Source organism: Chiloscyllium plagiosum, unplaced genomic scaffold, assembly GCF_037043375.1.
Source record: "Chiloscyllium plagiosum isolate Xiang-an unplaced genomic scaffold, Cpla_swu_hap1 HiC_scaffold_1, whole genome shotgun sequence".
NCBI lineage: Eukaryota > Metazoa > Chordata > Chondrichthyes > Orectolobiformes > Hemiscylliidae > Chiloscyllium > Chiloscyllium plagiosum.
Genome location: NW_028270139.1, coordinates 168,870,469 through 168,893,520, shown reverse-complemented (window position 1 = coordinate 168,893,520; position 23,052 = coordinate 168,870,469). Strand labels below are relative to the sequence as shown.

The window sequence follows — 23,052 nt, the reverse complement described above, 5'->3', positions numbered from 1 at the left end:
CCTATAACTGGATGACCAGAACTGGACACAGAGGAGGGTTCACAAAGAAGATTCCAAAAGTTTCTTTAGATATCTAAAAGGTAAGAGAGAAGCAAATGTAAACACTGGACTGCTCGAAAGTGAGACTGGACAACTAGTAAAGTGGAGCAAGGAAATACTAAAGGAACTTTGCATCGTTTTTCATGATGGAAGACACCAGTAACAGCAGAACTTCAAGAGAGTAGGGGCAGAAGTGAGTGTAGTGGCCATCACGAAGGAAGTGCTGGGGATGTTGTAAGGTCAGAAGGTGGATAAATCACATGCACTAGATGGACTGCATTCCAGAGTTCTGAAGGAGATGGTAGAGCATTGGTGGTGATCTTTCAGGAATTGCTGGAGTCAGGAAGGGTCCCAGAGGACTGGAAAATGGCAAATGTCACACTCTCCACCCAGACGAGAGGGAGGCAGAAGACAGGGAAATTATACTCTGATTAGCCTGACCTCGGTAATTGGTAAGATTTTAGAGTCCAGTATTAAAGAGGAGATTGTGGAATATTTGCAAATGGACAGTAAAATGGGGCTGAGTCATCATGGTTTCATCAAGGAGAGGTCAGATCTGATAAATTTCTTAGAGAAGGTAATAAGCAAGTTAGACAAATGAGAGCCAGTGGTCATGATTTAATTGGATTTCTAAAAGGCCTTTAACAAGGTGCAGTGTTGGAGGCTGTTGAATAAGATGAGGGGCAAGGAACTGGCATGGATAGAAGATCGGTTGATTGGCAGAAGGCATAGAATGATGACGAATGGATGTTTTTCAGGATGGGAGCCGGTCACCAGTGGATTTCTGCAATGGTCAATATTGGGACCACAGCTGTACATTATACATGATACATTAGCGATCTGAAAGAAGGAACTGAGGACGTTATTGCTAAGTTTGCAGATGACACAAAGATAGATGGAGGGACAGGTAATGATGAGGAAGTAGGGAGGCTGCAGAAGGACTTGGGCAGTAGAGTGGGAAAAGAAATGGCAACTGGAATCTTCTTCTGGTTCCCAAACTGCTCTTGATGATGGATTTTGAAGTTCCTCACCCAAAGTACATTGTGTGCCCATGCCACCCTCCGTATTTCTTCTGAGTTGTTCCACGTACTATGTTCCACTCAATAATATGATGGAAAGATAATGTTGGGAATATATAGCAGATCAGACAACATTTATCAACAGCAAAGAAGTTAATACTTTGAATTAGTTAATGTCTCTTCAGATACTGTGTTAACTGCAGGCATTCCCCTTATTCTTCAATGTTGGCTCAATTTGCAACCTGCAGCATTTTACACTTTGTTCTCTAATTACTGCATTCCTGAGACATCCTGAGTGTGTGTTCCTGTCATTACAGGCACCTCAACGGGATCAGTCCTGGTCTTCAATATTCCCCCAAAAGGAACGAACATCACTGTGTCTGAAGTACTTGAGCAGCACAGAGACCCCATCACTGACATCGCATGTGATTGCTCTGAAAATAAGGTGACAGCGCAGTCATAGATGTGAAACGTTTAGGAATGATTTGATGCTGTGTAAAGTAAGGGCAACATACATCGTACATTACACACATTGCAATTTACATTAATAAATTGGAGGATGTGAATGTAGCCAGATTTGCAGATGACACAAAAATAGATGGCAAGGCAGATTGTGAGAGGAATGCAAACAGTTCGGAGATTTGGATGGGCTGGTGTTGGATTGGGGTTAACAAGTTAAAAATCCCACAAAACCAGTTTATAATCCAACAGGTTTATTTGGAAGCACTAACTTTGGAAGCGCTGCTTCTTCTTCAGGTGGTTGTGGAGCAGGACCACAAGACACAGAATTTATAGCAAAAGGTTACAGTGTTATGCGACTGAAATACATTAAACAAACTTAGATGAAGTCTTTCATCTTTTAGAATGGTTTTGCTAGTTTTGGTTCATTAATATGTAAATCCCAGACCTCCTCTTAAGTCACATTCTCAAGATAACTTCAGGTTTTCCAACAAAATGTGTCATCTCAGCTCAGACAATGTATTAAAAGTGTGAGGTTAAAGTCTGTCGATGTACCAATCTTGAGTCAGAGTGGTTCTATTTCTAAAGTGGGATTTAGAGAGTCATACATGGATTGACAGTAGGTTATGCATTTTTTGAGCAAATTAAAATATAATTCTGCAAATACAGATTCACCCCATAAACGTGTGTGTACAGGAGAGACAGTGAGTATGTAGGAGTGTGTTCGCGTGTGGGTGTGAGTTGCACAAAATAAGGAGTTTCGGGATTTGAGGTGATTTAGCGGTCTGCATCAGAAATTGGCGAGGTGAAAGAAGACAGAGGGAGGTGGTTGATAGGAAATGTTCATCCTGGAGCTCAGTTACCAGTGATGTGCTGCAAGGATCTGTTTTGAGGCCACTGCTGTTTGTCGTTTTTATAAATGACCTGGAGGTGGGCATAGAAGGATGGGTTAGTAAATTTGCATATGACACTAAGGTAGGCAGAGTTGTGGACAGTGCCAAAGGATGTTGTGGGTTACAGAGGGGCATAGGTAAGATGCAGAGCTGGACTGAAAAGTGGCCAACAGAGTTTAATGCGGAAAAGTGTGATGTAATTCATTTTGGAAGAAGTAACAGGAATGCAAAGTACTGGGCTAATGGTAAAATTCTTGGCAGTGTAGATGAATAGAGAGATCTTGGTGTCCAGGTCCTGACAGTTGCCACCCAGGTTAATAGGGTTATTAAGAAGATATATGGTGTGTTGGCATTTATTGGTATGGGGATTGCGTTTCAGAGCCACGAGGTCATGTTTCAGCTGCACAAGACACTGGTAAAACCACTCCTGGAGTATTGTGTGCAGTTCTGGTCATCGCATTATAGGAAGGATGTGGAAGCTTTGGAAAGGATTCAGAGGAGATTTAGTAGGATGTTGCCTGGTGTGGAAGGAAGATCTCACAAGGAAAGGCTGAGGGAACTAGGGCTGTTTTCGTTAGAGAGAAGAAGGTTGAGAGGTGGCTTAATCGAGACGTATAAGATAATCAGAGGGTGAGATAGAGTGGACAGTGAGAGCTGTTTTCCTTGGATGGTGAAGTAACATGAGGGGACAGCTTTAAGTTGAGGAGTGATAGATTTAGAACAGATATTAGGAGTAGTTTCTTTACTCGGAGAGTAGTAGGGGTGAGGAATGGCCTGCCTGCAACAGTAGTAGACTTGCCAATGTTAAGGGCATTCAAATTGGACAAACATATGAATAATAATGGGACAGTGAAGGTTAGATGGGCATCAGATTAATTGCTCAGGTTGGCGCAACATAGAGGGCCGAAGTGCCTGTACTGTACTGTAAAGTCATATGTTCTGGTCGTGTGTGTGTGTGTAAGCTTCACTAAGTATGTATGTGAAGGACGGATTGCACCTAAATTGGAAGGGGACTAATATACTGGCAGGGAAATTTGCTGGAACTGCTTGGGAGGATTTAAACTAGTAAGGTGAGGGGATGGGACCCAGGGAGATAGTGAGGAAAGAGATCGATCTGAGACGGGTACAGCTGAGAACAGAAGTGAGTCAAACAGTCAGGGCAGGCAGGGACAAGGTAGGACTAATAAATTAAACTGCATTTATTTCAATACAAGGGGCCTAACAGGGAAGGCAGATGAACTCAGGGCTTGGCTAGGAACATGGGACTGGGATATCATAGCAATTACGGAAACATGGCTCAGGGATGGGCAGGACTGGCAGCTTAATGTTCCAGGATACAAATGCTACAGGAAGGATAGAAAGGGAGGCAAGAGAGGAGGGAGAATGGCATTTTTGATAAGGCATAGCATTACAGCTGTACTGAGGGAGGATATTTCCGAAATACATCCAGGGAAGTTATTTGGGTGGAACTGAGAAATAAGAAAGGGATGATCACCTTATTGGGATTGTATTATAGACCCCCTAATAGTCAGAGGGAAATTGAGAAACAAAATTATTAGGAGATCTCAGCTATCTATAAGAATAATAGGGTAGTTATGGTAGGGGATTTTAACTTTCCAAACATCAACTGGGACTGCCATAGTGTTAAAGGTTTAGATGGAGAGGAATTCCTTCAGTGTGTACAAGACAATTTTCTGATTCAGTATGTGGATGTAGCTAGTAGAGAAGGTATAAAACTTGACCTACTCTTGGGAAATAAGACGGGGCAGGTGACTGAGATGTCAGTGGAGGAGCACTTTGGGGCCAGCAACCATAATTCTATTTGTTTTAAAATAGTGATGGAAAAGGATAGACCAGATCTAAAAGTTGAAGTTCTAAATTGGAGAAAGGCCAATTTTGACGGTATTAGGCAAGAACTTTCGAAAGCTGATTGGAGGCAGATGTTCCCAGGTAAAGGGACGGCTGTAAAATGGGAAGCCTTCAGAAATGAAATAATAAGAATCCAGAGAAAGTATATTCCTGTCAGGGTGAAAGGGAATGCTGGATGACTAAAGAAATTGAGGATTTGGTGAAGAAAAAGAAGGAAACATATGTCAGGTATAGACAGAATAGATCGAGTGAATCCTTAGAAGAGTATAAAGTAGGAGTTTACTTTATAGGAGTAGGAGGGAAATCAGGAGGGCAAAACAGGGACATGGGATAGCTTTGGCAAATAGAATTAAGGAGAATCCAAAGGGTTTTTACAAATACATTAAGGACAAAAGGGTAACTAGGGAGAGAATAGGGCCCCTCAAAGATCAGCAAGGTGGCCTTTGTGTGGAGCCACAGAAAATGTGGGAGGTTCAAAATGAATATTTTGCATCAGTATTTCCTGTGGAAAAGGATATGGAAGATATAGACTGCAGGGAAATAGATGGTGACATCTTGCAAAATGCCCAGATTACAGAGGAGGAAGTTCTGGATGTCTTGAAATGGTTAAAAGTGGATAAATCCCCAGGACCTGATCAGGTGTACCCGAGAACTCTGTGGGAAGCTAGAGAAGTGATTGGTGGGCCTCTTGCTGAGATATTTATATCATCGATAGTCACAGGTGAGGTGCCAGAAGACTGGAGGTTGGCAAACGTGGTGCCACTGTTTAAGAAGGATGGTAAAAACAAGCCAGGGAACTATAGACCAGTGAGCCCGACCTCGGTGGTGGGCAAGTTGTTGGAGGGAATCCTGAGGTACAGGATGTATATATTTGGAAAGGCAAGGACTGATTCGGGATAGTCAACATGGCGTTGTGTGTGGGAAGTCATGTCTCGCAAACTTGATTGAGTTTTTTGAAGAAGTAACAAAGAAGATTGATGAGGGCAGAGCAGTAGATGTGATCTATATGGACTTCAGTAACGCGTTCGACAAGGTTCCCCATGGGAGACTGATTAGCAAGGTTAGATCTCATGGAATACAGGGAGAACTAGCCATTTGGATACAGAACTGGCTCAAATATAGAAGACAGAGGGTGGTGGTGGAGGGTAGTTTTTCAGACTGGAGGCCTGTGACCAGTGGAGTGCCACAAGGATCAGTGCTGGACCCTCTACTTTTGGTCATTTACATAAATGATTTGGATGCAAGCATAAGAGGTACAGTTAGTAAGTTTGCAGATGACACCAAAATTGGAGGTGTAGTGGACAGTGAAGAGGGTTACCTCAGATTACAACAGGATCTGGACCAGATGGGCCAATGGGCTGAGGAGTGGCAGATGGAGTTTAATTCAGATAAATGCGAGGTGTTGCATTTTGGGAACGCAAATTTTAGCAGGACTTGTATGCTTAATGGTAAGGTCCTAAGGAATGTTGCTGAACAAAGAGACCTTGGAGTGCAGGTTCATAGCTCCTTTAAAGTGGAGTCGCAGGTAGACAGGATAGTGAAGAAGGCATTTGGTATGCTTTCCTTTATTGGTCAGAGTATTGAGTGTAGGAGTTGGTAGGTCATGTTGCGGCTGTACAGGACATTGGTCAGGCCAATGTTTGAATATTGTGTACAATTCTGGTCTCCTTCCTATTGGAAAGATGTTGTGAAACTTGAAAGTGTTCAGAAAAGACTTACAAGGATGTTGCCAGGGTTGGAGGATCTGAGCTACAGGGAGAGGCTGAACAGGCTGGGGCTGTTTTCCCTGGAGCGTTGGAGGCTGAGGGGTGACCTTATAGAGGTTTACAAAATTATGAGGGGCATGGATAGGATAAAGTCTTTTCCTTGGGGTTGGGGAGTCCAGAATAGAGGGCATAGGTTTAGGGTGAGAGGGGAAAGATATAAAAGAGACCTAAGGGACAACCTTTTCACGCAGAGAGTGGTAGGTGCTTGGAATGAGCTGCCAGAGGATGTGGTGGAGGCTGGTACAATTGCAACAGTTAAGAAGCATTTGGATGGGTATATGAATAGGAAGGATGGATATGGATGGATATGGGCCGGGTGCTGGCAGGTGGGACTAGATTGGGTTAGGATATCTGGTCAGCGTGGACGGGTTGGACCGAAGGGTCTGTTTCCATGCTGTACATCTCTATGACTCTATGTGAGTTTGATGGGGCATAAGCCTGTGAGAGGGTGCGTGTGTGTGTGAGTGTGGGATATGTATGTGTGTGCGTTTGAGAGAGAGCTTGTATATGAGAGAGTGTCTGTTAATGTGTGTGTATTTGGGTGAGTGTATAGTGAATTGGGTTCACCTGTAGTGTGACATGAATCCAAGATCACGGTTGAGGCCATCCTCATGGGTACCGAACTTGGCTATCAGCCTCTGCTTGGCGATCAGCCTCTGCTCAGCCACTTTGCGTGGTTGCCAGTCCCGAAGTCCGCCTTGGAGGATGGTCACCCGAAGGTCCAAGGCCGAATGTCCCTAACTGCTGAAATGCTCCCCTTGCATGGTGATTGTTGTGCGGTATCCATTTATCCGTTGTCATAGTATCTCCTCAGTCTCGCCAAGAATTAAGAAGACAAAAATGGGTCTTGAAGTATCTTTGGCAAACAGGATTAAGGAAAATCCCAAGGTGTTTTATACATATCTATGGAGCAAGTTAGTAGTTGCAGAAAGGTCAAAGGCGGGAATTTATATGCAGAGCTGGATGAAGTAGGTGAGGTCCTTAACGAATATTTTGCTTTGGTGTTCAGAAAGGAGAAGGAATGGTGAGTGATGATTCTTGGGAGGAGTATGTTGATATTGTAGGGCATTGTCAATATAAAAAAGGTGTTGGGTGTTTTGAAAACATTTAAGGTAGACAAGTCCCCAGGACCTGCTCAGATCTATCCCAGAATACTGAGAGAGGCAAGCAAGGAAATTGTTGAGGCCCTGTATGAAAGTTTAGTCACAGGAGAGGTCCCAGAGGACTGGAAATTAGCCGATATTGTTCCTTTGTTTAAGAAGAGCCACAGGAATAATCCAGGAAGTTACAGGCCAGTGAGCCTTGCATCATTGGTAGGGAAATTATTGGAAAAAGTTCTTAAAGATAGGATTTACTCACATTTGCATAAGTATGGACTTAGTAGCGATAGGCAACATGGCTTTGTCTGGAGAAGGTTATGTCTGACAAACATAATACAGTTTTTTGAGGAAGTGACAAAGATGATTGATGAGGGCAGGGAGGAGATGTTGTCAACATTGACTTTAGTAAGTCTGTTGACCGGGCTGATGCAAAAGCTGAAGTTGTGTGGGATCTGCAGTGAGCTGGTAGAATGGATACAGAACTGGCTTAGTCATAGAAGACAGAGGCAATGGAAGGATGTTTTCAAATTGAAGATCTGGGGCCAGTCATGTTTGACAGGGATCAGTGCTGGGACTCCTGTTATTTGTAATATATATATATATGGAGGAGAATGTAAGTGGCCTGGTTAATAGGTTTGCAGATGACACAAAGATTAGGGAGCTGCAGATGGTGAGGAGGGTGACCAGAGGATACAGCACAATGTAGAAAGTCTAGAGACTTGACTGGAGAAATAGCAGAAGGGTTTTAGCCTGGACAAATGTGAAGTAATGCATTTCGGGAGATGTTCATGCAGGACGGAAGTATACAGTCAATGGCAGAATTCTTAGTAGCATCAGTAAATAGAGGGATCTCGACATACAGGTCCACAGTTTCCTGAAAGTGGCAACGCAAATGGATAATATGGTCAAGAGGCATATAGCGTGCTTGACTTCTTCAGTTGTGACATAGATTATAAAAATTAGCAAATCATGTTGCAGCTGTATCAGACTTTAGTTAGGCCACATTTGGAATATTGCGTACAGTTCTGATCATCATACTACCAGAAGGGTGTGGAGGCTTTAGAGAGGGTACAGAAACGGTTTACTAGAATGTTGCCTGGTTTGGATGGTATTAGCTATGAGGAGAGATTGGACAAACTTGGTTTGTTTTCACTTGAACGTCCAAGGATAAGGGTGACTTGATAGAAGTTCACAAAACTATAGGAGGTATGGATAGAATTGAAAAGTTGGAGTCTTTTTTCCCCAGGTTACTTGAACAGCACTATGTTCCTTCAAATTTAGATGTTGTAGGGGTGATCTAATAGAGATTTAATAGCTTTTTAATACATTCATTCGCAATATCAATTACTGGGGGATGTAGCAACGTTTAAGCAGAAAAACGTTTTTAGTTTAGATAGGCATCATTTGTCAGTGCAGTCTTGGTGGTGAGCTGAAGGACCTGTTCCTGTGCTGTATTGTTCTTTGTTTAGGGAATGTTGGTCCTTATTTCAAGGGAGTTGGACGATGAGACTCGGAAAGACTTACTGTAACTTTACATGATGCTGGTGAGACCTCATCTGGAGTACTATGAGCATTTTGGGTCCCCTTATTTAAGGAAATATATAATTTCATTGGAGACAGTTCAGAGAAGGTTTACTAGGATGATCTGTGGTATGGAGGGATTGCCTTATGAGCAAACATTAAACAGGTTTCGACTCTGACTGGAGTTTAGAAGAATAAGAGGTAATCTCCTTGAAATGTATAGGATTCTTAGGGGCATTGACAGGGTAAGTGATGAGAGGATGTTCTTCCTCATGGGCGAGTCTGGGACCAGATAAAGGGGCACCATTTAAGACTGAGGTGACAAGGAGTTGCTTCTTTCAGAGAGTTGAGAACTGTCGGGACAGAGTCATTGTGCATTTAAAGGCAGAAATAGGTAGATTCTTGATTAGTCGGGGAATCAAGTGTTTCGGGGAAAAAAGGAGGAAAGTGGACATGAGGAATATTAGATCAGCCATGGTCCTATTTAATGGCAGCAGGCTCAAGAGGCCATCTGGCCTACTCCTGTTCCTATTACTTTTGGCAGAAATTGTGGAGCCACAGGTCATAATCTTCCAATCCTCTTTGGATACAGAATTGGTGTCATTGGACTCAATAATGCCAAATATTGCACTTTTGATCAAAAGCAGTTGTTAGGGTGAACCCAGAAGCTATAGGCCAGCCAATTTAACCTCAGTAGTAGGGAAATGATAATCCAGGACAAATTAACGGGATAAAACATTTGAATTCTCTCTCTCTCTCTCTCTCTCTCTCTCTCTAACAGCACTGTGGATGGACGTTTACCCATTGGACTAAAGTGATTCAAAACAGGGGCTCATCACCACCTTAAGGGCAATTAGGGATGTGTGATAAATTCTCAGTTTACTCCTTATGCCAAAGTTCTGTGAATGAACGTGTTATAAACAAGCTATCAGATCCCTATTAGATCATCCCTAAAGCTTTCTAAATTTGAAGCAACATAGTGCTGTTAAAGTAACCTTTTCTCAAAACTTAACGTTTGGCCCAGTATCATTCTAGCAAATCTGTGCAGTAACCCCCTACAAAGTCAATATATGGTTTCTAAAGTGTGGGACCCTAAACTTAACATAGTCCTCTGGATAGGCTCAGACCAGAATTCTGCATAACTGAGGCATATGTTAGTTCCTCTTTATGTCATCAAGGAGTGGAATACAAGGCCAGCATTCAATTAATCTAGTTATAAGATGAAGAGGTTTAGTGGTAACTGCGTTTGTGTTTTGTGTGCTTGTCATTTGAGTTTGTAACAAGTGTTTTAAAATTGTATTTTCTTATTATCTTTTAAAAACAGAGATTGATATGTTGTTAGTCAGCATGGCTATGTCAGAGTGAGGTCATGCCTAGTAAATTTGTTAGAACATTTTGAAAATGTGATCGAATATATGGATGAGGGAAGTTCAGTCGATATAGTTTATACAGATTTTGGCAAAGGTTTTAACAAGGTCCCACATGGGAGACTGATTGAGAAAGATGAAACACGTGGAATTGAGGGAAACTTCCCGAGATGGATCAGGAACTGGCTTAGTAACAGGTCACAAAGGGTAATGGTGGAAGGCTGTTTGAGTGACTGGAGATTGGTGTACCACAAGGATCAGTACTAAAAGTGTTATTGTTGTTATATTCAAAAATGATATTGATGACAATGTGGGGAGAAAGTTAAGCAAATTTGCATGACGCCAAGATTGATAGGGTAGTTAATAGTGAAGAAGATAGTTGTAGGAAGATATAGATGGGTTTGTCAGATGGGCAGAGCGGTGGCAGATGATATTTAACCCTGATAAGTGTAAGGTGATGCATTTTGGAAGAAGAAACATGATGAAGGAATGTCTAATGAATGACAGGACACTGGCCAGCTTATAGGAACAGAAGGATCTAAGGGTAGTTATTCACTGATGCCTGAAGTCAGCAGAGCACATGAATGGAAGAGTTAAGAAGGCCTATGGGACACTTGCTTTCATCAGTCATGGCATAGAATATATGAGCAAGGAGATAATGTTGAAGTTGTACAGAGTGTTGGTCAGGAGACCTGTGTGCAGTTCTGGTCACCTCATTACAGGAAGGATATGATAGCACAGGGGAGCATACAGAGTAGGTTCTCCAGGATGTGACCTGGAATGGAGAAATTGAGCTATCATGAGAGACGAGATAGGTTTGGATTGTTTTCTCTGGAGGAGAGAAGACTCTGTTCTAAAGGCGGGTATGATTGAGGTGTATAAGATTATATGAGTACGGACAGGGTGAATAGAGGGCAGCTGTTCCTCTTGGTTGAGAGGCATAGTTTTGGGGTAAGGGGCAGGAGACTTAGAGGGCATTTGGGGAAAAATCTTTTTCGTTCAGCAGGTGGTGAGGATCTGGAGTGCAGTGCCTGGAAACTGGAAGCTGGAAACTTTACAACTTTTAATAAATATTTAGATGAGCACTTCAAATATCATAACGTTCAAGGATATGGGACCAGTGCAGAGAATTGGGATGAGCGTACTTGTAGTGGTAGTTATATTGGTGCATACTCAATGGGTTAAAGGGCCTTTTCTGCACTGTATGAATCCATGAAATTACTTCAAATCCAAAGAGATCATAATTAGTTTATGTGAATTTACGAATCTGATATGACAAGGTCACTTGGAGTTCTTTCATTTGGCAATGACAGAAGCCCTTTCACAGGGGCTTGAGTGCAGTTGAATTACCGATGAAAGTGCAGTAATTGGTTACTTCACAATTGAAGTACAGAGTTTCAAAATCAAACTGGGAGAGATTGAGTTTAGAAGCTTCTTTCTCTTCTGGTTTTCTTAGTGGATGGAGGGAATAAGTTTAAAAAGTGCATATCCAAAGAAGCCAGTTTGTCGGAAGTTTGGCACTTCCAAGTTAAGCACTCAGCTAATGTGATTGGAGTTGATGTCCTGGCCAAAACAGTAGTGAAAAGGAAGTCTTAGACAATGTTATGACATGGCAGTGAACCCCTCTGTTAATTAAAATAAACACCCAGAAAAGCTCACCTTGTCTCATAATCTGTTAAAATATATGAGTGACAGACATCTCCCAAATTCTACTGTTTTTTTGAAAATAATATCAATTTATTCTTTAACTCTAAAAGTGAACATTAAAAAAACAACTATTCACATCTCTAAGCCCTCAGCTTTCTCTTCACTGCTTATTATCTGACTCCAACTCTATAACAATATACTGTTCCAATAAAACACTTCTTAAAATTACATCAATTTAATTTCAAAACCACACAGTGACTGTTGTCATCGGTGTCTTTCTTCTTTCGGCTGAAGATCTCCCTGGGTCGTTGTCTTCTATGAGGATGTTTTATATGGCAAAGGTACCTTCGATAGAGAATGTTTCGATGGCAGTTACACTGTCTAACTTTAAAAATGCCTGGTTTTTTATACCGCCAATATCGGATCATCTCATTCGTTCAACGTTGGTACACAATGAATTCAAACTCGATTGGGTTTTAGTATCCTGAAGCATAATGTAAACTGATTGGTTAAATTCGAATTGTCAAAATAGCAACCAACTCGGGTATCCACAGCCAACTGTTACATATTTTCAATTTTCAGTACACTCTGAGATTGCTAGCTAGTCATATGACATGTGCTTGTAAGCTGTCCGTACAAAACAACATTCACTCTCTCTTAAAGGTACACTACGTACCTTCATAACAACGAAAACAAATAATTCATTGTAACCAGGAGTTAGGAGAGTTTATAATGGGGAATAGAGAAATAATAGAAAGCTAAATGATTCATTTGGAGAACATGTAAGGAAATCACCGGAACTGGAGATCAACGTGACGAGGGAAAATGAGGATTTGTAAAAAGTTAGTGATAGTAAGAAGATTGTACTGAAAAAAAAATAACAGAGCTGAAAGTTGATAAGTGCCCTGGATTTGATAGTCGATATCCAGAGTAGGTGGAGATAGTCAATGCATCTGTAATTATCTTGCAAAATTCTAGATTGGGATTGATTCCTGCAGACTTGAAGTTAACAAATGTAACCCCATTATTTAAGAAGGACGTAATAAAGAAAACTGGGCACTACAGACCAGTTAGCCTTACGTCAGAAGTAAGGTTGTAAAAAAAAAGACACTTGTTTATATTCATTCATGAGATGTCAGTATAATTGGTTTCGTCTGAATTTATTCAAATCCCTGATGCCTATTAAGAAAGTGGTGATGAGCTGCATTCTTGAAAATATGCAGTTAATTTGGTGTAAGTAAATCTAGGAGGGGGTTCTAGAATTTTGACCCAGCAACAATGACGGAACAATGATATGTTTTCATGTCAGGATGGTATCTGGCCTCCAGATGGTGGTGCTTCCATATAATTGCTGCTCTTGATCATCTAGATGGTGGTGTTTGTGGATTTGGAAGGTGGTGCTGAAGGATCCCAGGTGATTTTCTGCAGTTTATCTTGTAGATGGTACACACTGCAGCTACTGAACATTAGTAGGGAGGAAATGGATGTTTGTGGATATGGTGCCAATTGAGTGGTTTGCTTTGTCTTGAATGGTGTCAGTCATCTTGACTGTTGTAGCTGCACTCATCCAGACAATTGGGGAGTATTCTGTCACACTCCTGACTTGTGCCTTGTAGTTTTTGGACAGATTAGGAGAGTCAGGAAGTGAATTACTCACTGCAGGATTTGTAGTCTCTGACCAGTTCTTGTAGCAACTGTATTTATATGGCTAGTCCAATTCCATTCTTGGTCAATGGTAACCTGCAGTATGTTGAGATTGGATGTTGATACCATTAAATGTAAAGGGAGAAGGTTTGATTTTCATTTATTGGAGATGATCTTTGCTTGGCACTTGTGTGGAGGAGGACTCCAGTCCTTTGAGCTGGAATGTTGTCAGGCCCTGCAGCCTTTGCAAAATCCAGTGCCTCCAACTGTTTCTTGATATCATGCATGTTGAATTAAGTTCACTGAAGTCTGGCATCTGTGATGCAATGGACCACTGGAGAGGGTTGAGCTGGCTCATTCACTTGGCACGTTGGCTGAAGATTGTTCTGAATGCTTCAGCCTTGTATTATAGAGGTTCCCCCAGTATTGAGGCTGGGATGTTTACGGAGCTGCCTCCTCCAGCATTGTTCACAACTGGATGTCATGATTTGGAGGTGCCAGCATGGACTGGGGTGGAAAAAGTTAAAAGTCACATGACATCAGGTTATAGTCCGCCAGGTTTGTTTAAAATCACAAGCTTTCAGAGTGCTGACAAAGGAGCAGCTCTCCAAAAGCTTGTATTTGCAAATAAATCTGTTGGACTGTAACCTGGTATTATGTGAGTTTTAATTTGTCCACAACTGGATGTGACAGGATTGTGGAGTATAGATCTGATCCATTGGCTGCAGGATCTCTCCGTCCCATCTATTACTTTCTGTTTATGCAAGTAGTCCTGTTTGGTAGCTTTACCACGTTCACATTTCATTTTTAGGTGAACTTAATACTGCTTATTGCATGCCATCCTGGACTCTTGATTGAATCAGGATTGATCCCCAGCTTGCTGGTAATAGTAGAGTTGAGAGTATGCCGGGCCAAGAGGCCAGATTGGGTTGGAGTTTGATTCTGCTGCTGCTGATGGCCCACAGCACCTTGGTGTCTAGATTTGTTCAGTGTCTAGTCTAGTGATAGTTATTGTGTTTATTTCCTCCCTCATCCCCTTCACTATTTAGTATTTTCGAAATGCTTTAACCCTTCACTATTTAGTATTTTCGGAATGTTTTAACCCCTTCACTGTTTAGTATTTTCGGAATGCTTTAACCCTTCACTATTTAGTATTTTCGGAATGCTTTAAACCCCTTCACTATTTAGTATTTTCGGAATGTTTTAACCCCTTCACTATTTAGTATTTTTGGAATGCTTTAACCCTTCACTATTTAGTATTTTCGGAATGCTTTAACCACTTCACTATTTAATATTTTCGGAATGCTTTAACCCTTCACTATTTAGTATTTTCGGAATGCTTTAACCCTTCACTAATTAGTATTTTCGGAATGCTTTAAACCCCTTCACTATTTAGTATTTTCGGAATGCTTTAACCCTTCACTATTTAGTATTTTCGGAATGCTTTAAACCCCTTCACTATTTAGTATTTTCGGAATGTTTTAACCGCTTCACTATTTAGTATTTTCGGAATGCTTTAACCCTTCACTATTTAGTATTTTCGGAATGCTTTAACCCCTTCACTATTTAATATTTTCGGAATGCTTTAATCCTTCACTATTTAGTATTTTCGGAATGCTTTAACCCTTCACTAATTAGTATTTTCGGAATGCTTTAAACCCCTTCACTATTTAGTATTTTCGGAATGCTTTAACCCTTCACTATTTAGTATTTTCGGAATGCTTTAACCCCTTCACTATTTAGTATTTTCGGAATGCTTTAAACCTCTTCACTATTTAGTATTTTCGGAATGCTTTAACCCTTCACTATTTAGTATTTTCGGAATGCTTTAACCCCTTCACTATTTAGTATTTTCGGAATGCTTTAAACCCCTTCACTATTTAGTATTTTCGGAATGCTTTAACCCTTCACTATTTAGTATTTTCGGAATGCTTTAACGCCTTCACTATTTAGTATTTTCGGAATGCTTTAAACCCCTTCACTATTTAGTATTTTCGGAATGCTTTAACCCTTCACTATTTAGTATTTTCGGAATACTTTAATCCCCTTCACTATTTAGTATTTTCGGAATGCTTTAACCCTTCACTATTTAGTATTTTCGGAATGCTTTAACCCTTCACTATGTAGTATTTTCGGAATGCTTTAACCCTTCACTATTTAGTATTTTCGGAATGCTTTAACCCTTCACTATTTAGTATTTTCGGAATGCTTTAACCCTTCACTATTTAGTATTTTCGGAATGCTTTAACGCCTTCACTATTTAGTATTTTCGGAATGCTTTAAACCCCTTCACTATTTAGTATTTTCGGAATGCTTTAACCCTTCACTATTTAGTATTTTCGGAATACTTTAATCCCCTTCACTATTTAGTATTTTCGGAATGCTTTAACCCTTCACTATTTAGTATTTTCGGAATGCTTTAACCCTTCACTATTTAGTATTTTCGGAATGTTTTAACCCCTTCACTATTTAGTATTTTCGGAATGCTTTAACCCCTTCACTATTTAGTATTTTCGGAATGCTTTAACCCCTTCATTATTTAGTATTTTCGGAATGCTTTAAACCCCTTCACTATTTAGTATTTTCGGAATGCTTTAAACCCCTTCACTATTTAGTATTTTCGGAATGTTTTAACCCCTTCACTATTTAGTATTTTCGGAATGCTTTAACCCTTCACTATTTAGTATTTTCGGAATGCTTTAACCCCTTCACTATTTAATATTTTCGGAATGCTTTAATCCTTCACTATTTAGTATTTTCGGAATGCTTTAACCCTTCACTAATTAGTATTTTCGGAATGCTTTAAACCCCTTCACTATTTAGTATTTTCGGAATGCTTTAACCCTTCACTATTTAGTATTTTCGGAATGCTTTAACCCCTTCACTATTTAGTATTTTCGGAATGCTTTAACCCCTTCACTATTTAGTATTTTCGGAATGCTTTAAACCTCTTCACTATTTAGTATTTTCGGAATGCTTTAACCCTTCACTATTTAGTATTTTCGGAATGCTTTAACCCCTTCACTATTTAGTATTTTCGGAATGCTTTAAACCCCTTCACTAGTTAGTATTTTCGGAATGCTTTAACCCTTCACTATTTAGTATTTTCGGAATGCTTTAACCCTTCACTATTTAGTATTTTCGGAATGCTTTAACGCCTTCACTATTTAGTATTTTCGGAATGCTTTAAACCCCTTCACTATTTAGTATTTTCGGAATGCTTTAACCCTTCACTATTTAGTATTTTCGGAATACTTTAATCCCCTTCACTATTTAGTATTTTCGGAATGCTTTAACCCTTCACTATTTAGTATTTTCGGAATGCTTTAACCCTTCACTATGTAGTATTTTCGGAATCCTTTAACCCTTCACTATTTAGTATTTTCGGAATGCTTTAACCCCTTCACTATTTAGTATTTTCGGAATGCTTTAACCCTTCACTATTTAGTATTTTCGGAATGCTTTAACCCTTCACTATTTAGTATTTTCGGAATGTTTTAACCCCTTCACTATTTAGTATTTTCGGAATGCTTTAACCCCTTCACTATTTAGTATTTTCGGAATGCTTTAACCCCTTCATTATTTAGTATTTTCGGAATGCTTTAAACCCCTTCACTATTTAGTATTTTCGGAATGCTTTAAACCCCTTCACTATTTAGTATTTTCGGAATGCTTTAACCCCCTTCACTATTTAGTATTTTCGGAATGCTTTAACCCTTCACTATCTAGTATTTTCGGAATGCTTTAACCCTTCACTATTTAGTATTTTTGGAATGCTTTAACCCCCTTCACTATTTAGTATTTTCGGAATGCTTTAACCCTTCACTATTTAGTATTTTCGGAATGCTTTAACCCCTTCACTATTTAGTATTTTCGGAATGCTTTAACCCCTTCATTATTTAGTATTTTCGGAATGCTTTAAACCCCTTCACTATTTAGTATTTTCGGAATGCTTTAAACCCCTTCACTATTTAGTATTTTCGGAATGCTTTAACCCTTCACTATCTAGTATTTTCGGAATGCTTTAACCCTTCACTATTTAGTATTTTCGGAATGCTTTCACCCCCTTCACTATTTAGTATTTTCGGAATGCTTTAAACCCCTTCACTATTTAGTATTTTCGGAATGCTTTAACCCTTCACTATTTAGTATTTTCGGAATGTTATAACCCCTTCACTATTTAGTATTTTCGGAATGCTTTAACCCTTCACTATTTAGTATTTTCGGAATGCTTCAACCCCTTCACTATTTAGTATTTTCGGAATGCTTTAAACCCCTTCACTATTTAGTATTTTCGGAATGCTTTAACCCCCTTCACTATTTAGTATTTTCGGAATGCTTTAACCCCTTCACTATTTAGTATTTTCGGAATGCTTTAACCCTTCACTATTTAGTATTTTCGGAATGCTTTAACTCTTCACTATTTGGTATTTTCGGAATGCTTTAACCCCTTCACTATTTAGTATTTTCGGAATGCTTTATCCCTATTCACTGTTTAGTATTTTCGGAATGCTTTAACCCCTTCACTATTTAGTATTTTCGGAATGCTTAACCCTTTACTATTTAGTATTTTCGGAATGCTTTAATCCTTCACTATTTAGTATTTTCGGAATGCTTTAACCCCTTCACTATTTAGTATTTTCGGAATGCTTTAAACCCCTTCACTATTTAGTATTTTCGGAATGCTTTAACCCCCTTCACTATTTAGTATTTTCGGAATGCTTTAACCCCTTCACTATTTAGTATTTTCGGAATGCTTTAACCCTTCACTATTTAGTATTTTCGGAATGCTTTAACTCTTCACTATTTAGTATTTTCGGAATGCTTTAACCCTTTCACTATTTAGTATTTTCGGAATGCTTTATCCCTATTCACTGTTTAGTATTTTCGGAATGCTTTAACCCCTTCACTATTTAGTATTTTCGGAATGCTTAACCCTTCACTATTTAGTATTTTCGGAATGCTTCAACCCTTCACTATTTAGTATTTTCGGAATGCTTTAACCCCTTCACTATTTAGTATTTTCGGAATGCTTTAAACCCCTTCACTATTTAGTATTTTCGGAATGCTTTAACCCCTTCACTATTTAGTATTTTCGGAATGCTTTAACCCTTCACTATTTAGTATTTTCGGAATGCTTTTACTCTTCACTATTTAGTATTTTCGGAATGCTTTAACCCCTTCACTATTTAGTATTTTCGGAATGCTTTAACCCTTCACTATTTAGTATTTTCGGAATGCTTTAACCCCTTCACTATTTAGTTTTTCCGGAATGCTTTAACCCCATTCACTATTTAGTATTTTCGGAATGCTTTAACCGCTTCACTATTTAGTATTTTCGGAATGTTTTAACCCCATTCACTATTTCGTATTTTCGGAATGCTTTAACCCCTTCACTATTTAGTATTTTCGGAATGCTTTAATCCTTCACTATTTGGTATTTTCGGAATGTTTTAACCCTTCACTATTTAGTATTTTCGGAATGCTTAACGCTTCACTATTTAGTATTTTCGGAATGCTTTAATCCTTCACTATTTAGTATTTTCGGAATGCTTTAACCCTTCACTATTTAGTATTTTCGGAATGCTTTAAACCCCTTCACTATTTAGTATTTTCGGAATGCTTTAACCCTTCACTAATTAGTATTTTCGGAATGCTTTAACCCCTTCACTCTTTAGTATTTTCGGAATGCTTTAACCCTTCACTATTTAGTATTTTCGGAATGCTTAACCCTTCACTATTAAGTATTTTCGGAATGCTTTAATCCTTCACTATTTAGTATTTTCGGAATGCTTTAAACCCCTTCACTATTTAGTATTTTCGGAATGCTTTAACCCCTTCACTATTTAGTATTTTCGGAATGCTTTAACCCCTTCACTATTTAGTATTTTCGGAATGCTTTAACCCTTCACTATTTAGTATTTTCGGAATGCTTTAACCCCTTCACTATTTAGTATTTTCGGAATGCTTTAACCCTTCACTATTTAGTATTTTCGGAATGCTTTAACCCCTTCACTATTTAGTATTTCCGGAATGCTTTAACCCCATTCACTATTTAGTATTTTCGGAATGCTTTAACCCCTTCACTATTTAGTATTTTCGGAATGTTTTAACCCCATTCACTATTTAGTATTTTCGGAATGCTTTAACCCCTTCACTATTTAGTATTTTCGGAATGCTTTAATCCTTCACTATTTGGTATTTTCGGAATGTTTTAACCCCTTCACTATTTAGTAGTTTCGGAATGCTTAACCCTTCACTATTTAGTATTTTCGGAATGCTTTAAACCCCTTCAGTATTTAGTATTTTCGGAATGCTTTAACCCCCTTCACTATTTAGTATTTTCGGAATGCTTTAACCCTTCACTATTTAGTATTTTCGGAATGCTTTAACCCCTTCACTATTTAGTATTTTCGGAATGTTATAACCCCTTCACTATTTAGTATTTTCGGAATGCTTTAACCCTTCACTATTTAGTATTTTCGGAATGCTTTAACCCCTTCACTATTTAGTATTTTCGGAATGCTTTAACCCCTTCATTATTTAGTATTTTCGGAATGCTTTAAACCCCTTCACTATTTAGTATTTGCGGAATGCTTTAAACCCCTTCACTATTTAGTATTTTCGGAATGCTTTAACCCTTCACTATCTAGTATTTTCGGAATGCTTTAACCCTTCACTATTTAGTATTTTCGGAATGCTTTAACCCCCTTCACTGTTTAGTATTTTCGGAATGCTTTGAACCCCTTCACTATTTAGTATTTTCGGAATGCTTTAAACCCCTTCACTATTTAGTATTTTCGGAATGCTTTAACCCTTCACTATCTAGTATTTTCGGAATGCTTTAACCCTTCACTATTTAGTATTTTCGGAATGCTTTAACCCCCTTCACTATTTAGTATTTTCGGAATGCTTTAAACCCCTTCACTATTTAGTATTTTCGGAATGCTTTAACCCTTCACTATTTAGTATTTTAGGAATGCTTTAACCCCTTCACTATTTAGTATTTTCGGAATGTTATAACCCCTTCACTATTTAGTATTTTCGGAATGCTTTAACCCTTCACTATTTAGTATTTTCGGAATGCTTTAACCCCTTCACTATTTAGTATTTTCGGAATGCTTTAAACCCCTTCACTATTTAGTATTTTCGGAATGCTTTAACCCCTTCACTATTTAGTATTTTCGGAATGCTTTAACCCTTCACTATTTAGTATTTTCGGAATGCTTTAACCCCTTCACTATTTAGTATTTCCGGAATGCTTTAACCCCATTCACTATTTAGTATTTTCGGAATGCTTTAACCGCTTCACTATTTAGTATTTTCGGAATGTTTTAACCCCATTCACTATTTAGTATTTTCGGAATGCTTTAACCCCTTCACTATTTAGTATTTTCGGAATGCTTTAATCCTTCACTATTTGGTATTTTCGGAATGTTTTAACCCTTCACTATTTAGTATTTTCGGAATGCTTAACCCTTCACTATTTAGTATTTTCGGAATGCTTTAATCCTTCACTATTTAGTATTTTCGGAATGCTTTAACCCTTCACTATTTAGTATTTTCGGAATGCTTTAAACCCCTTCACTATTTAGTATTTTCGGAATGCTTTAACCCTTCACTAATTAGTATTTTCGGAATGCTTTAACCCCTTCACTCTTTAGTATTTTCGGAATGCTTTAACCCTTCACTATTTAGTATTTTCGGAATGCTTAACCCTTCACTATTAAGTATTTTCGGAATGCTTTAATCCTTCACTATTTAGTATTTTCGGAATGCTTTAAACCCCTTCACTATTTAGTATTTTCGGAATGCTTTAACCCTTCACTATTTAGTATTTTCGGAATGCTTTACCCCTTCACTATTTAGTATTTTCGGAATGCTTTAACCCTTCACTATTTAGTATTTTCGGAATGCTTTAACTCTTCACTATTTAGTATTTTCGGAATGCTTTAACCCCTTCACTATTTAGTATTTTCGGAATGCTTTAACCCTTCACTATTTAGTATTTTCGGAATGCTTTAACCCCTTCACTATTTAGTATTTCCGGAATGCTTTAACCCCATTCACTATTTAGTATTTTCGGAATGCTTTAACCCCTTCACTATTTAGTATTTTCGGAATGTTTTAACCCCATTCACTATTTAGTATTTTCGGAATGCTTTAACCCCTTCACTATTTAGTATTTTCGGAATGCTTTAATCCTTCACTATTTGGTATTTTCGGAATGTTTTAACCCCTTCACTATTTAGTATTTTCGGAATGCTTAACCCTTCACTATTTAGTATTTTCGGAATGCTTTAAACCCCTTCAGTATTTAGTATTTTCGGAATGCTTTAACCCCCTTCACTATTTAGTATTTTCGGAATGCTTTAACCCTTCACTATTTAGTATTTTCGGAATGCTTTAACCCCTTCACTATTTAGTATTTTCGGAATGTTATAACCCCTTCACTATTTAGTATTTTCGGAATGCTTTAACCCTTCACTATTTAGTATTTTCGGAATGCTTTAACCCCTTCACTATTTAGTATTTTCGGAATGCTTTAACCCCTTCATTATTTAGTATTTTCGGAATGCTTTAAACCCCTTCACTATTTAGTATTTGCGGAATGCTTTAAACCCCTTCACTATTTAGTATTTTCGGAATGCTTTAACCCTTCACTATCTAGTATTTTCGGAATGCTTTAACCCTTCACTATTTAGTATTTTCGGAATGCTTTAACCCCCTTCACTATTTAGTATTTTCGGAATGCTTTAAACCCCTTCACTATTTAGTATTTTCGGAATGCTTTAAACCCCTTCACTATTTAGTATTTTCGGAATGCTTTAAACCCCTTCACTATTTAGTATTTTCGGAATGCTTTAACCCCTTCACTATTTAGTATTTTCGGAATGTTATAACCCCTTCACTATTTAGTATTTTCGGAATGCTTTAACCCTTCACTATTTAGTATTTTCGGAATGCTTTAACCCCTTCACTATTTAGTATTTTCGGAATGCTTTAAACCCCTTCACTATTTAGTATTTTCGGAATGCTTTAACCCCCTTCACTATTTAGTATTTTCGGAATGCTTTAACCCCTTCACTATTTAGTATTTTCGGAATGCTTTAACCCTTCACTATTTAGTATTTTCGGAATGCTTTAACTCTTCACTATTTAGTATTTTCGGAATGCTTTAACCCCTTCACTATTTAGTATTTTCGGAATGCTTTATCCCTATTCACTGTTTAGTATTTTCGGAATGCTTTAACCCCTTCACTATTTAGTATTTTCGGAATGCTTAACCCTTCACTATTTAGTATTTTCGGAATGCTTTAATCCTTCACTATTTAGTATTTTCGGAATGTTTTAACCCCATTCACTATTTAGTATTTTCGGAATGCTTTAACCCCTTCACTATTTAGTATTTTCGGAATGCTTTAATCCTTCACTATTTGGTATTTTCGGAATGTTTTAACCCTTCACTATTTAGTATTTTCGGAATGCTAAACCCTTCACTATTTAGTATTTTCGGAATGCTTTAATCCTTCACTATTTAGTATTTTCGGAATGCTTTAACCCTTCACTAATTAGTATTTTCGGAATGCTTTAAACCCCTTCACTATTCAGTATTTTCGGAATGCTTTAACCCTTCACTATTTAGTATTTTCGGAATGCTTTAACCCTTCACTATTTAGTATTTTCGGAATGCTTTAACCCCTTCACTATTTAGTATTTTCGGAATG

General features: G+C 38.5%; 1 protein-coding gene across 1 annotated transcript in view; it reads left to right on the top strand.

Annotated features, from left to right (window-relative positions):
* The window catches only part of LOC148152287 (WD repeat-containing protein 54-like), an 82,164-nt gene that overhangs the window by 7,828 nt on the left and 51,284 nt on the right, over window positions 1–23,052 (top strand). The window contains exon 3 of the mRNA XM_087985794.1: window positions 1,376–1,503. Within this exon, the coding sequence (XP_087841920.1) occupies window positions 1,376–1,503 (128 nt within the window). The remainder of the gene's footprint in view (window positions 1–1,375; window positions 1,504–23,052) is intronic.